Source organism: Lepidochelys kempii, chromosome 2 (genome assembly GCF_965140285.1).
Source record: "Lepidochelys kempii isolate rLepKem1 chromosome 2, rLepKem1.hap1, whole genome shotgun sequence".
In the NCBI taxonomy this organism is placed as follows: domain Eukaryota; kingdom Metazoa; phylum Chordata; order Testudines; family Cheloniidae; genus Lepidochelys; species Lepidochelys kempii.
The window spans coordinates 155292299-155308653 of record NC_136381.1 but is presented as its reverse complement, the minus strand read 5'-3'; the positions used below and the strand labels follow the sequence as shown (position 1 = coordinate 155308653).

General features: G+C 38.9%; 1 protein-coding gene across 1 annotated transcript in view; it reads left to right on the top strand.

Annotated features, from left to right (window-relative positions):
* Positions 1-16355, top strand: part of LOC140907180 (uncharacterized) — a 67001-nt gene that overhangs the window by 23566 nt on the left and 27080 nt on the right. The window contains exons 6-11 of the mRNA XM_073332520.1: positions 4186-4224; positions 8936-9013; positions 11121-11257; positions 13513-13632; positions 14272-14302; positions 15958-15982. Of these exons, the coding sequence (XP_073188621.1) occupies positions 4186-4224; positions 8936-9013; positions 11121-11257; positions 13513-13632; positions 14272-14302; positions 15958-15982 (430 nt within the window). The remainder of the gene's footprint in view (positions 1-4185; positions 4225-8935; positions 9014-11120; positions 11258-13512; positions 13633-14271; positions 14303-15957; positions 15983-16355) is intronic.

Genomic DNA, 16355 nt, shown 5'->3' with positions numbered 1-16355 from the left:
ATTCCACTCATGATTACACACATACCATGATGTTCCTTCCCATTCACGATCATTTAGCAAGCCTGTGGCCACTACTGTAGTGTCTTGTTTGAAAAGTAATAGTAAGAAAGTAAAGTATTTTTAGCTTTTCTTTTTTAGTGGTTTAGCAGATGGGAACAAGTGGGTGGGTGAGATTCTGTGGCCTGCGTTGTGCAGGAGGTCAGACTAGATGATCATAATGGTCCCTTCTGACCTTAGTATCTATGAAGCTACAAGTTAGACTTAGATGGCAGTCTGTCTGATCACACTGTTCTGTGGATCACAGCTTGAGAGCTTCTGACTCTCTTCATATATCCTACTCTTAAACAGTTTTTGTGGTCCTCTTCTCCCTCTTCTGCACAAAGTATGTGTGAACATGGAAGAAATACATAACTTTGTACATAATACGTACAAGTTAACAGGAATGTCAGACTTATATAGCTAGTGCCTTGCTAATAACAAAGGAAGATTTGCAAATTTTGAAGTGGGACAAAACACCAGTTTTTAAGACTTAGTAGCAGACCCACCACTAAGACATCATTACTTTTGTCATATTATTAGTATACAGTCTAATATCTTAAATACTATAATGATGCTTTTTTAAATGGAGGAATAAAATCTTAGAGCATCCTAGAATATTTTTAATTTTATTTGTTTTAATTCACAAATTTTGTAAACTGTGGTAGGTCTTCCAGTTTTGATTGGAAATGAATGAGTTTCTACTGTAACTCTATTACAGTCCATTTTTGGACAGTTATCCCAAGTTATACGCTGTGTGTGGCTCTTCAATTAAGAAAACCTGTGTTCCTTCTGCTTTTTGAGTCCTTTGATTGTGGTTTTAAAGACCTCTGTGTTTCAACTTGCAGTATTGAAGTGTGACATACTTGTGATTTAATTTAAGTGACTCTGGGGAAGATGAAAAATCCAAGTCATTTGAAACTTCCGCCTGTGAAGGAGCATTTACCATAGGAAAAAGGTGAAGGTTTTAAAAAACCTCTGACTACTTTTGTTTGCTTCAGACAGTACAAAACATATCATTCTGGGATAGCATGAGTATCTGAAACTCTCCTGATGTAGTGATGTCTCCTGATGTAGGTCAGCTAAGTCCTTTTTATATCATGTGCGTTTTTCAAAATTTCAATTTTTAGTAATTGTTATATAAAACTGGAAATTAACAATGGCAACTTTAAAAACAACTTTACACATGTTATATAGTATTAGAGTGGTGGGTAGAGAGGATTGTGGCAGAGAAGAGTGCATTTTTGAACAAAAATAACAAAAATATTCTGTTAGTAGCCTACGTACTCGGCACTCCAGTATCCATGAAGACGCAAGCTCCTAAGAATATGTGTGTTCAGTGTAGACACTCTACATGGACACATGTTCATATGAGTTTCCTGGCTATAATCCTGACTGTGTTATGTCAACAGACAAGAAGGGATGAGAAGCACCAGTCTTCACAAAGAATCCATCCTCTTGTTCTGTAGAGAAGAGTCTTACTGATGTGCAACGTTCAGTAAAAGGCGCACAGCTTTCAGAGTGGTGAGCTTGAGCTAGTCAGCAAAGAGTAGATTGAGTGGATGATTTATTCTCATATCTAAGTCTTCAGAGGAGTTTGGTGTCCTCCTGGTATCCCTGTTAGTCAGAAGAATTCCAAGATATGTTCTACCTCGAAGAACCCATGGCAATGATGTTATGAAAGTGTTGGCTATCTCTTCCTGATTTTACCTGTCCTGGAGAATGATACAGAAAATAAAGTAGATCAATATTAATAATTGTTCCACAGTGGTCAAGAAGACACTAGTTTTCAGTGCCTGTACCTTCAGCTGAAGGGATTTGCTGAATAGTTGTTCAGACTTGCACTCAGACCTCAGTCTGGGTAATGAGACAAAATCACTAATTGAGAGGCCTGCTTTTCAAGCAGTTTAAACTTTCCCAACTTCCAGAAATGAAATCTACAAACTGAATTTACTCCAGCATCTGGCTTGCTTCCAATAAATAGAAAAGAATAAACCAGGTTTCCCTACATTATACATACACACATTTCTTACAGAAGCACCACTTGTCAGTCCATATCAGCATATAAATGTCAGACCTGGAATATAAATACTAGGTATCGGCACTGTATTCTCAATTCCATACCCTTCCTACTTCCTGGTTATATAAAATAAGGCTTACTTTTGGACATCTGCTCTGCAGGAGAGACTTTGAACCTGTCTGTCTGTTGTTTATGCTACATCCATCATCCGTGGTCCTTGAAGTATGATCAAAACATTTGTGCTCTTTTCACAAAGATTAGATGCCTTCAAAGGATCCAGTCTTCATTCCTAAAGTAAACTCAGGTTAAACCAGATTGTATGGAAAAGGCTTGAAATGAGTGGGATGTAAGATTCAATCAGTGTCTTAGGTGAGCCAAGGATCAGAGAGTTTATTCATTATCATACAGCAAACAAAAGGGGGGGGGGATGGAGTGGGGAAGAGGGGAAACACCAAAGGCTTCCATAGTGCACATCTTTAAGGTAGCATGACGATAAAGAGCTAGATCCTAGAACAGGATTGTTTCAGTTTCCCAGGACAAATTGTCCTCCTTTGTCCCTGAAAAGAAATATATAAGGTAACTCAATAGTGTGGTGTTGGGTTATCTTTAATAGTTTTTTAATCTCACTTGTTGCACATAGCTGGTAAGCTTTCTCTCCTGAGGCATAGTGGAGATAATTGCACTCAAGAGGAAAAATTGTTCTTGACTATTTTGTCAAGCTAATTGTGTTGACCTATATGGCCATAAAATATTGAAGGGTTTCTTTAAAGAAACCTAAATTGGATCTCAGATGATCAGTGATACTTGATGAAAGGACAACTTGAAATATAGTATGTTCCCTTTCTAAATCTTTTTTTAGTTTTGTTATAACTTAGCATCTTGGAAATATTTTTTGGGACTTGGCCCTGTATGTTTTATGACTTTGCCCAGAGACCAGGATTACCAAGTCAAATCACCATTTCATTGACAGATGGTTTAGGGGTGTGGTTGACTCAGTCAAATGGGAGACCTGATTATTCTAAGAAGAAATCTGGTTAAAACGTTTTTTCCTTTTGTTAAATTTAAACACTAGCACAGTGTCTTGAAATGGTTATCAAATTTACATAAGTTTGATATTGTAATCCACTATAATCTTCTCTTGAAATACTTATCTGGTACAGATGCCAAAGAGAACCAGTACTGCTCACAGCCCAGGGTTCCCTTAGCTTCATTAGTGTGCTATAAACCTATGGTAACATAAAAATTAATATGGTATTTTACATCAATTTTAAGGCAGACACTTGCCCCAGGAGCTTTATAATCTAGGTTGAACTTTTAATATTTTCTGCAAAAGGGTATTTTAATACCGCATATTGAACTTTATAAGATACTTTTCTTAGGGCTTTTTTAAAATTTTTGAATGTGTGCCATAAATTAGCTTTATACTGGGTATTTATATGGGGACATGTGAGCGTGTGGAGGACTGGGTGAGGGACACAGGAAGGGGGAAAGTAACTGTGCAAAAGTAACACTACCAAGCATGAAAATATCTGAAAAGGCCCTGTAAGGGCCTGATTGGGTAATCAGTTCTATGGGATAGACTTGGGAACCTGCATGGGGTTTCCCATGAGTACAAGGGGTTTCCCCATCATGGACAATATCAGGACCTAACTGCTTCTGGACCTAAAAGATTATATTGTAAACTGTGTAGACTCTCCTTTTAGTACTGTATCTAGCACAGTGGGGCTTTGATCCCAGTTGTGGTTTTTCAAAGCTACCATAATAAATATTAAATAAGGAAAATAACTGGATTAGGAGTAACATAGATTAAATAATTTTTGTAGTTAAACTTCCAAATAAATGTTTTAGTCAATATTTCTGTGATCCATACTTGGTGTTTTGCCTGGTAGGGGAAGCAATGAAATTTGAAGGTGTACGCTTTTTTAAAAAAAATTGTTAATAAAAATACTAACTGAAAAGATACAAAACCAAAAAAATCAAATACTCAGATGGAAAAATATTGTTAGTGAGGTTAAATTGAAAACATTAGGTACATAGAATAAGGGAGACATCGCTTTAAACAAATTTTATTTTCTGTGTCTGTTCTGCTATGCGGAGAAAGACAAATAACCGTCAAAATGTTATCTTAGGTGCTCCCGTGCCGGTGATATATGAAACACAGAGACCAGGTAAGAAAACTGAATATAAATGAATAAATTCAACATGTTACACCAGGGTTTCTCAACCTTTTTCTTTTTGAGGCCCTCCCAACATGCTCTAAAAACTGCACGGCCCATCCGTGCCACAAGAAGAGTTTTTCTGCATGTGAAAGCCAGGGTCCGGGTGGGGGATAACAAGCAGGGCAATTGCCCGAGGCCCCACGCCATAGGGTATCCCACGTAGCTAAGTTGCTCAGGGCCCTGGATTTCAGCCCCATATGGTGGGTCTTCAGATTTCTGCACTGGGCCCCAGCAAGTCAAATGCTGGCCCTGCTTGGTGGACCCCCTGAAACCTGCCCGCGGCCCCCCACGAGACCCTTTGAGTTGCCCTTCTAGAAAACAAAATTTTTGTTTCGATGGTCAGAGTCCAAACTTCATGAAGATAGTCTTAAGTTTTCGGAAGAGACAGTGCACAAGTGGAGTTATCAAAAATTTTGACCATCAGTGCTTCATGCAATGGCTAACTTCAGTTTAAGAATTTCTGAAAAACAGCAAAATATGAGACTTTTGATTGAAGGAAACCTTGTCAAATCTGGGATGTTCTTGCAACCTGTGATACAGAGCATGACTTTTAGCTTATGAATCCTCCAGCAGATGTGTGAAAGTTTGGTAAAACTTTCTCTTACTGAGCCTGGATTTTGTTTCTGTTGGCACAGATAATCCATGCCTGTAATGGAGTTAAGAAGATGTTTTGGTTTTTTTTAATCCCATTTTCTGTTTACGTAGCTTTAATCATGACTCTGTTCTGGCATCCTTGGGGTGGGGAAAATAGCATTTACTAAACTACCGCTATTGTAATACTGTTTTACTTTCCTGAGATTTGTAGGAAGTAGCTTTCTTTATGATTAGTTTAGTCCAAGTGCCCAGGGTAGATTTTTAAAAAACCTATGGTTTTATTAAATAAAAAATGTTGGATTTTTTAATTAAATTTGAATTTTTTAATTTAAACTAAATACAAGTTTATTTTTAATATAAACATGTAAAATTAAATTTAAAATTGACAGCCTATGCTAAGGCCTAAATTATTAAAATAATTAAATACAAAAAATGTCTAATACACATTTGCTGACAAGCTTTAAAGAAAGACAAACCACTGAACTGGTAGAAGTCACAGTTTAAACACCGTGAACTAGAGTTTGAGTGCTAAACCAGATTTTGACATCAGTAGCCACTTCTGGGGGTCAGAATATTTTCTAAACATCCGTTTATTCAGCTAGTTGAGTGACCCCAAAAAATAAAGATCCTGAAGAAGCAGGAAAGCTTGTTTTCCTCTTCCACTCTATGAATAAAAACTAGGTGTGAGATCTAGTTCTAAAATCTCAAAGGACATCGTTACCAGAAACAATCAGTTCAATTCACCAACTACAGATAATACTTCCTTTGTGTAATAAATCAGTTTTTAAAGTCAGTATGTCTTTTGAAGAACTTTTTTCTCATTTATCCAGCACTTTCAAAGGTAGTTATATTTAATCAAAATTTAATTTTTGGTTTTGTGCATTTTTAACTGAATTTGAATTTCCTTCCAAATAGAGCTTGACACAAATCACAAGTAAAAAGTAAATCTATTAAAAAGAAATGCATCATTCATTATTTTCTAACATAAAAAATGTAAAAATTGAATCTGAATAAATGTAAATTAATCTACGTAACTGCGTAAATAAAGGTTTATAAGTATAGTGTATTCTCCTGGGTAGCAAAAAGAAGCACCAAATTTAACATAAAAGCCATATGTAGTTGCAAATCCACATGTTTTAATGGTTACCAATCAATGAGATTCAACTTTTCTTTAGGAAAAGAACTAAAAAGTACAAATGAAAAATGTGATAGAAATTATGATTAAAATTGATGATATAAATAAATCCACCCTGTGGATGCCTGATTCACCAATTGTTTCACTGTAACCGCATAAAATTAACAAAAACTGGATTTTGTAGTAAATGCTGAGTAAACTATGGAAACTGACTATTACGGAGGTGCATAATGTCAGCAAAGAAGAGAAAATATTTTAAATGTGGCTTTGATACCTTTGCTTTTTAATATTTTTTCATTGTGGCAAGTACTCGCATCATGCAGTTACTCAGATGTAAATCTCTCAAATGAGCAAACAAAACCTTAGTCTAGTGACAGCACATTGTGTTGATTTTAGGAGGATCAGTTTGAATCCTGATCCTAATCTCTGTCCAGCAGATCCTGAATGTACTACTGGAGCACTGTTTTTTGTTCAAGTATTATCGTATATGTTTTTTATTACGCAAGGATGTTTAATACAGGCATCTTCCTAAAATGGTTGCATATGTAAGCACTGCTTGAGGATATTTTCTCAGGCCAACATATCCAGGACAGAGTAACTGTTGGATTATTTTGATCCTTCCCTGAATAGTTTTATGAATCTAGGGTTACCATATCTGAACGTTCAAAAAAGAGGATACGCCACCCGGGGGGGTGGGGTGTATTTTCACCAGTATCTACCAACTCACGTTGTATTAATGTGTTGTTATACTGCTATATATACTGTGCACTACATGTCTTCTATATTGAGTATATATAAGAAAAAGTGCTGTGGCCTCAAAAGTGAAATTTAATTATTTAAAGTTCACTGTACTACTTTATATGTAGTGAGTCCTTTCCTCTCACCCATGCACTCAAAGCAGCTCTGTCTCCCCTGAACTGCACCCCCTGTGGCCAGCCCAGAAACTACATGCCCTGACACAGAGAAATTTAATTCAACAGCCCAGCAAAGAAATGGCCCCTTCATTCATCCTGCTGTGTGGTTGCTGTATCGCTCCAGCTCATCCCAATCTCCAGGGCTGCAGCCCACCCCCACTTCGAAGCTCGCTCACTGACTCGCTCACACACTCTACAGCTTTTGTGGGAGAGGGGCCCCTGGTGGGACCATGCCCAAAGGCGGGGGAGGAGGGGTGGTTGCTTCTTCCACTGGGCTGCAGCAGCCCAGCATCCTGAAGAAAGAGGAGCTCAGGTGTCCCAAGGTGAAGCAAGGCAGCGTCTTCCTGACTTGAAGCTGATACAGGGGGGTGGATGCAAGGGAAGGAATTCCCTGGGAGCTGGGCAGGGAGGGTGGATCCAGGGGAAGGGAATCAATCCTTCCTCACGTGGGAGGAGGGGATAAACTTCCTCTCTGGGAGGCAAAGCCACTCGGGCAGACTTGATGTGGGTGTGGGGGAGGGGGAAGACAGCTTCCACGGGGAGCTTGAGGCTAGAAGTACTGGTGGTATGTTGCCCCCTCCTGACTCCTCATGCATGGGGAAGGGATATGCAGCCCCGGGACCTGGGTCAGAACCGTAGGGGTTGGGAGCTCCCAGAGCCCGCATGGGAGGGGTCTGGGCTCAGGCAGGGCCCAGGCTTGGGGAGGCTGCTCATTTGCAACTGGGGCTGGGGCTTCAGTGAAGCCCCTCTGGACAGGTGAAGGAGGGGGAGGGGGCAAGCTGCTCGCCCCAGCCAAGTTCACTCATTAGACACAAGGGCAAACTTTTCTTAAAGGAGCCATGTCCTTTGGTTTGTCTCCCTGCCCAGCACTAAGTGGGTACGCAGCTGGTTTCTCCTGGCTGGAGGGGGAGCACAGGTCCTGGGGGAAACACCGGGGTGGGCTGAGAATGGTTGGCTCAGTCCTTGAGAAAGCCCTTGGCCCGTACTCCCCCCAGCAGGCCCCTGGAGCCAGCCGAGAAGCTGCCAGCCCATCTCCCCACAACCCCCTGCCGAGAGGCTTCCCACCCCATCTCTCCCACCCCTCCACAGCTAGCCCAGAAGCTGCCGTGCCCTGGCTGCTTGTCACCCCTAACCCAGCTCCCTCTGCTCTGAAAATTAGAAGGACTCACATCTGCCTGCAGCCTCTGAGCTTCAGCAGCTGCAGGGGAAACAGCTGATAGGCAGGGACTTCACGCCAAACAGCTGATTGGTTGCAGCACATGGTGAGGGCTGCTGCGCATGCTAAATAGCTGATTGGCAGTTGCCAACAGCTGATCTCCCCGGGTGGGCAGTGCTAACTCTTCGCCTGTGTCTTGAATGACCAGCTCTTCTTCGGGGAAAAATAATAATGGCAAAATCCCGGACGTTTTTAGATATTTAAAAATTCCTCCCGGATGGCGATTTAAGAACCACAAAGCTGGACATGTCCGGGGAAATACGGACTTATGGTAACCCTAATGAATCCTAAGTGAAGTTAGTGTGAAAAATACTGAGGTCTTCCTTTGCTAGGAATTGGGATTCTATCCCTAACATCTTAGCTTGATGAAATCTAAATCTAAGCTTCTTAAAAGCCCTTTACAGGTGCTTTGACTTGGCTGAAGAATTTTGTGAATGCCAATGTGTCTGTTTAACTTTGTCTGCAAATCATTAACTTGGATGTGTCCGTTACCTATATTGAACTCCCAGTTTTTCAGGCACAAAATGGGATGCCAGGATAAGTCTGGATGACTAATACAAATTATTTTGATTTTTTTTATAGACTGTGCATTTGAACACTGCTAATAAGGGAAATCGGTTTCCATTGTAAACTAATATTTTTCAATATTTCATAACTAAAATTCACTCTGACCATTCAAAAACCGTGGCTAGCAACTCATTTTGTCAGTTCAGTCATATGAAACTATGTTCAAAATGCCCAGTATCTTACGGTAATTGTAATTTGTCTGTCTAATATGTATTTCTATTTTGTTTTCACTAGTTAAGCGGAAGCTTACAAAGGACATAACCTGTCTGAAAGATTTCATGAAAGATCCCAAAAGAGAGGAACCGCTAGTTGGTATGTTGTGTTTGTGGTCAGACAACTTCCCTTTGCTTGAACTTTAATCACTGGTGTAAGTCAAGTAATATTTTAGATATTGTTTATCACTTTTATATTATCCATATTTAATGCTTTTTGGAAGATCTCCAATAGCAAATATTCTGTTACTACTTTCATCAGTCTGAGCTTTCACTCTGAAGATGGGACTTACTCTGGGAGGCTGGTAGATTATCTGGCATCTCATCCCCGTAGTACTCCATTTCTAGAGGGACACATTGAACTCCACATGCCATTGTTCTTTCTGTTGTTCTGCAGAAGAAAAGCCAGACATAAGTTTTTTCTGATGGCCCAGGATTTTCTGTATGATTGTTTACCCTCATGATGTTCCTGAGAATATTAAATCTACTGGGACATACTACCGTTTTTCTCTACTTGATGGTTTTTCCTAGGCAGAGCTTAGCTTCATCAGTTTATCATTTCCTACTAGCCAATGTCCTCCATGATCCTAGCAAGTGCTAGCCTCTTTGAGGAGTACGTTGAATTGAGTAATAAGGGCTCTGTTGTAAGCAGTAAGTTTCCTCTATTTGGATCATTATTTCTCCACAGAAGGTCTGCTCTTAACTGATTTAATAGAACTCTTGAGCTGTGCAAAATACATGTTACCTCCATTGTCAGTCCTGCAAAAAGTACCACTATGCCTGGTGGCTTACTGCTGCCTTATATGGTATTGGTATAGAATAAATGTTCAGCGTTGGAGTTAAATTGAGCTACTGTTGTAAACAGTGGGATTGAGAGATCATTTCCTGTGTCACCTACCTCTAAACCCAGCTACTCTGGGGACAGTTTCAGGGAATGCAAGAATTCAGGTTACCAGTGCAACCTTAATTTGTCCCCCTTACACGTATGCATTATCATAGTCTTGAACTATGTGATATGCTATTTTTTTACTCATAACCATGGGATGGTGCTCATTCAGTGAGCAGCTTCTTGGTATTTTGCTTTATCCTCTTGTTCAATATGGAGCCTAGACCATTATTTACTGCACATTCACTATTTCAATCCCTGCTGTGAAAACAGAATTATTTCCTGAAATCTTTTCTGTAGCACTCATCTGTAGGATGTATTATTATCATCCCCATTTTATAGCTGAGGAGCTAAAACTTAAGAGAAATTAAGGTCTAAAGTGTCCATTAATTTTGGGTGCCCAATTTGAGACACTTATGGGCTTTTTTTTTTCTCAGAGTAGTTAGTTAGCATTATATATCACTGTACACGTTTTAAGCACAGCTCCCATTGAGTTCAGTTGCAACTGTGAGTCCTCAGCTCTTCTGCAATTCAGAACTCAGGTTTTCAGGTTGGGCACCCAAAAAATGAAGTACAGAAATAACTGACCACATAAGGGAAGTTTGGTTTAAGTGACCTGCTGAGCATCACGTAGGAATTTGTGGCAGAGGCCGGGATAGAATCCAAATCTCCAGGATGGTGTTCCAGTTCCTTTACCATGAGACCTTTCCCTTCCTGTGATCTCCTGCCTCATTTAGTACACACCTCCCAGGATCCTACAAACAGGCGTCTTCTGTCTACACAATGCTGATTCATCCCCAGAACTGTGGTCCATCCTGTATATTGAATGAGGCAAGGATCCTGTGGGAATATTAGTATGGGAGGTCATGTAATTAAAGACTGCATAGACATGCATAAAGGGGCTGAATTAAGGTTGCACAGGAAACCTTTATTCTTGCATTTCCTAACTTTTGAGTGCTAGACCTTAACATTCTTTTATGGTATGTGCTTGTGTGCACCCTCTGTTTTTTCTTCTGGTTGTATATTCTTAAGATTCTAGGTATATGAAGTTCTGTGACAGGCAGTCTGCCAAGGACAGAACTTTTACTCGGAGAAAAGTCTGTACTGGTGAAGAGAGAAACTTGAACTAACAAATATTACCAGTAAGAAATCTAATCCTTAATGGGCGATTGTGAGGAAATGTAGGAAATACCTAAAATGGATCAGTATCTTTTATCATTGATTCGTCATTGGTTGTCCCTACACAGCTGAAATAAGAATATATTTGTTCATAATTGCCTGTATAAAGAAATGTAAGTACTTGTAACTTTTGATTTTATAGGTTTAGAACATGTGGTTGAAATCAGATTTGAAGGGAGGAGAGAGCCACATTATGAATGCAAACTATGTGAATTTAACACAGAGATGGCACCTATGATAGAACATCTCAGTGGCTATAAACACAGAAGAGCATATATTGTAAGTAAAATTTTATGTATTTGAGTCAGTGCTTAAATACTCTATTACACCATTTATTTTCTTTTGTATAAACAGTTGTTTATACTGCGATAGCTCCTAGGGGCCTCATTATGAACTAATAATAATATATGAAGAATACTAAGGAATCCAAAGCATAGATGAATTGAGAAGATATGGCAACATTTTCATTTTTGTTGTTTAGACACGTGGTAATTAGGGTTGCTCAAGAGGCTATAATGAGATAGGGAGCATTTTATGTCCAGCTACACTAGTGACCAAAAGTCATTGCTATCTAATGGTGGCTGAAGAGAACAGCTGGTCATCTGCTCAGTAACTAGTTAAGGTATGGTCACTGAGAACCTTGGGCAGCTCCCCGTATATCCGGACTTGTGGTTTTCTGGACCCCATCAGTTGCGATTGAGTATATTATGGCACAGGTTGTGTTCAGATGATTGGCAAATGGTGATAAAGCCCATTTGTTGTTCCTGATTCAGTTAGATCTCTTGACTTCTCTTAATCCAATAGACTTGTCATTTTAGCAGGTCAGATTGCCAAGAGTAATCAGTAAATCTGTATACTAAACTAGCTTCTGGGTGTAAGTGTGTTAACTTATGATTTTTAAAGCCTTAAGTGATATAGCACTCAGTTGTTGTTGTTTTTTAAAACAATCTCTTCTCTATTGCTTGAATATGGTCTTGCTCTCAGTCCCTAGTGTAAGTTCTTATACACCAGTGACTCTGTTGTAGTGATTTGGGGCTGACAGGACTGCCCAGTTGTGAGCTCAGCTGCAAGGAAAGTGGATAAACATTAATAAAATATTCCAGTAATTTATAACACATTTTAATGGGTAAAGGAGACCAAAGACTGGGTAGTCTTAAAAAGTCTGCTGATATAAGACAAAGACTGTAAGATCATGTCTGGTAACCAAGAGGAGTGTGAGACTGGAAATAAATGGACCAAAATTGGTGTGTCGGAATCTAGGTTTAATAGAGAATCTAATGAGGGGATGGGTTATTCTGTCCATCACTTCCTTTTGAGATCCTTTAAAAAAAAAAAAAAAAAAAAAAGACTCTTAGGGGAGGATCAAATTAACATTAGATGGCTGGAGAACCCAGGGCCTGAACGGATCAATCTATGCCATTGTGATTGTTACTTCCAACATCTTCTGGGTTGCCCAGGTCCACTGTGATACTGTTGGACCATCACAGGCCTGATTCTGATCAATGTCCTGATCATGACATTGTCACCTACAACAGCTAAATCCCCAGCACCGCCTCCCTGGTGTGTGAGCCTTGCGTTCCTGCTGTAACCCATTCCCATGTGTGTCATTTTCCTTTTTCACCCTATCTTTTTTTCCCCATCGATTACTTTTTGCGTTTTTTCTGAAAAGAATCTGGCTTAGCTGTCTAAGACAACTCCACCTTTGCAGTACTGTTATGAGCCTGGGACCAGAGAGACAGCTACAAGCAAAACCCTAAACAACCCGACGCTGGTACAAGTTTCAGAATAGCTGATAAGACTGTGTGTTGGCCTTGTGTTTCTCTAGAAGTGAGATTTGCAAGTAAGAATCAACGCCAAAGACAGAAGCTTCATTTTCTACCTTTGTATTATTTTCTTTCCTCTTTTATGTGTGCTTGTCTTAGTTTGTCTTCAAGGAAATGGCATCAGATTTTAAGATCAACAGCAGCAGCTCCAACCCATCTCAACTGCTTTTCTTCTCCCTGTACCTCTTTCCCCATCTTTAATACCCGGGGTGGTTCATAGAAAAATTGTCTATGGTTACAGTGAAAAAGAGTAAGGGATACTGTTAAAATGAAAGCCTTAATACGCTACATTTCAAACTTTTCTTTTCCGTATCTTCAAAAAAGGTTCAAGAATTTTTAGTGGTGTTTGCCATGGGACCAAGCCGGCTGAAGGTGTCTCTATTAAAACTCCTGAAGCATGTCACAACAGCTCCTTCTCTTAGTTCATCAGAGCCCAAGTCTGGTTGCCTTTAGGACATTGTACAAAGCATGTTTCTTTTGTCATGTGTCTTACCTGAGTTCTGTATAGTGTTAAAATTCTGTAATGATGAAAACTAATAAAAATTTATCATATTAAATCACAATTAGTTATATTCTGCTAGAGGAAATGTAGGACCATAATGTCTAAAATCGTATTGTTTAGTTTTCTCCACAGGTATTGTAAAATTTTCCAAAATGCATGACTCGTCAAATTTAGTATTGAAATGGTCTCAAACCTTTTTTCATTGACAGTCTAAAGAATTTCCAGATAAAATGAAGAAGAACACACCAGGCGTGAAAGAGGACAAAGTCTCATTTCTCAGACGGATAGCAAGAGAGATAGAAAAGACTGAAGGCTTAAAGATCTATAAGGTAAATTGGATAAGTTTAAACTAGCAACTAAATTTGTTCTTTGGTTCTGTATCTAGGTTCTGGCAAACTAGACACTAGGCAATGTTAAATTTTTAATTTTAAAAAGTAGTAAACTCTGTTTAATTTTACAAAATGCTTTCAGAAAGCATACATCTTCCTGAGTCAGTATTTCACTTAATGCTGGTCAAAAAATCAGGAGGATTCCTTAAAATTTCACCAAAAACTTGTTGCTGTTTTCACAGAAATTTAGAACTTTTGGGATCAGAAATTGTCCAGCCAGTCCTGTTTTCAGTGATAAAAGTTGGGTATATTACATTAAGATTCATAGTGGCAATGGGTTGAAATTGCTTATGTTTTAGAAATCCTCAGGACCTGAGGAAATTCTTGCATCTCAAACTTGATTCTTTCAGAAAACGAGTGCTAATTTGTAAGGTTGCCTGGTAATGTTTAGCATTTGTTAAATGTAAAATTATGTGGTGCAATAGGTAGTGGTAAATAAAAGTATAGTGAGATGGGTTCTCTGGGGGCCCTAGTTTCTGCTGGGCATGGCAGAGGACTTGAACTGTGGGGAAACAACCAATATTAATTCATATGTAAGTGAGGACGTCTAATCTAAACAAGCCTGTTTTTGCTTCCTAGACTGAAGGTTATACAAGACCCAGTATATCTTGTAAGTTTGTGAAATTACATTAATATAATTTTAATATATTTTAAATAAAACTTCAAATTCTGAATATTTGAACCTAACTTGAGATTACAGATAGCTGCAAAAGTTAGTGATTACTTAAAACATGTAAAATTTTAGAGCAATAGCTTTGGTATGCATATAACTTTCTGTTTTTAAATCCTCCAGTGTTTTAATTAGATGTGCAAAAAGGGATCTTGTTATATTTTTCACATTTCTGAAACATTTTGAAAATACTGAAAATGCATATGGCAGTATTGAAGATATGTAGTGTTGCTGTATGTGTGTTGGTCCCAGGATATTAGAGAGACAAGGTGGGTGAGGTAATATTTTTTATTGAACCAACTTCTGTTGGTTAAAGAGGCAAGCTTTTTAGTTACACAGAGCTCTTCAGGTCTGGGAAATGTAGTCAGTGTGTCACAGCTAAATACAAGGTGGAACAGATTGTTTAACATAAGTAGCTAACACATAACTAAGATATAATGTGAACTATGTGTTAGCTACTTATGCTAAACAATCTGTTTACATTTTGCAGACCTGAAGAAGAGCGCTACGTAAACTTGAAAGCTTGTCTTTCACCAACAGAAGTTGGTTCAATAAAAAATATTACCTCACCCATCTTGTCTCTGCTATTTAAGATCATAATTAGTAGTGATTGTACTCATTAACTCAACTGAAAAATGTATTTCAGTGAAAAATGCAGTATTATGTCATTGTTTTGGAATAAGTTGATATAAATTTCTCCTTCCTGAGTGAACTGAGGCTATGTCTACACCACACACTGCCGGCAGTAGTGTCTAGGATATGTGTAGCTATATGCTGCAGTGAAAAGCCAGCTGTGCGGTGTATAGCTATACCTGTAAGTGAGAGGCTCTGGCAGGGTGGAGGCTTTTTCCCACTACTGGAGCTCCTCATTGCTGCTGGAGTCTTTCCCTGCAGCAGGGGAAGGCTCTCTAGCACTGGGGAGGCAATGTGACTGTATGCTGTTAAAAATAGCAGTGTAGACAGGGAGGCACAGCTTGGGCAAGTAGACTGCCATGTAGGGCATGTACTTGGACTCAGACCCCTGTCCTTCAGGCGTGTCTTTACTTGCCTAAGCCATGCTTCACTATTTACACTGCTATTTATACCAGGACAAGGGGGCCTACCTGGTTATGTACTCTACAGTCTGCCCTCCACTAGAAAAACTATGGGTTCTTTATAGAACCTCTGAACTGGCTTCAGTATGCTAACAATCATCTGACCCATTAGAATGTAAGTGTAGCTGAATATTGCAAATACTATATCTTTAAAATTAGCTTAGTAATGAAAAAGGTCAGCTATAAATATTTGATCCAAATACATTTATATAATCTTGGACATCTTGGTGTGACACAATCTGAACGATGCCAGCTGGGGGCAGACAGTACCTGGTACATTTTAATAGCCTAATAGTAAGATAAGAGGGAAAGTGAATTTGGCTGATGGTGAGAAAATTTAATCAGATCCATTGGCATAATGAACAGGGCCAGTGCTGAAGAGTTCTGTACTTAACTGAGCTGGGAGTGTAGATAAATATGGAATTTATATTATGATCCGTTTGCATTGATACTATAATGACCATATGCTCTTGCTGACCGCTTCCAATGTTTTTTTTCTAGCCTCATCATCAAAGAAAAAATCAAGGTGAGGAAACCTCCAGTAAACTCCCACATGAATACATTTATTACCATCACATCACCATATATTTGAAATGATTAAGTGGTCACTTATTTTGTTTATCTCAGACCATTGCTACTTGTCTTTAGAAAAAAATCCTACATTTTTGTCTTTGTTCAGTTTTTGCTCTTGTACAAAACTTTTTTGATTATCAGTGAGTTATAGGTTATTTTAATCTTATATGTATATGTATAACTATGACTTTCTGATGTATTGCACGTGCTGAGTCATTTAATGGCAGCATGATGTATTTATGTAGAGAGAAACTTCAGATCATATCCCAGAATGGTCCATCACACCCAGGGCTGGCATTGGTTGAGAATGTTGCAAAGGTGGCACA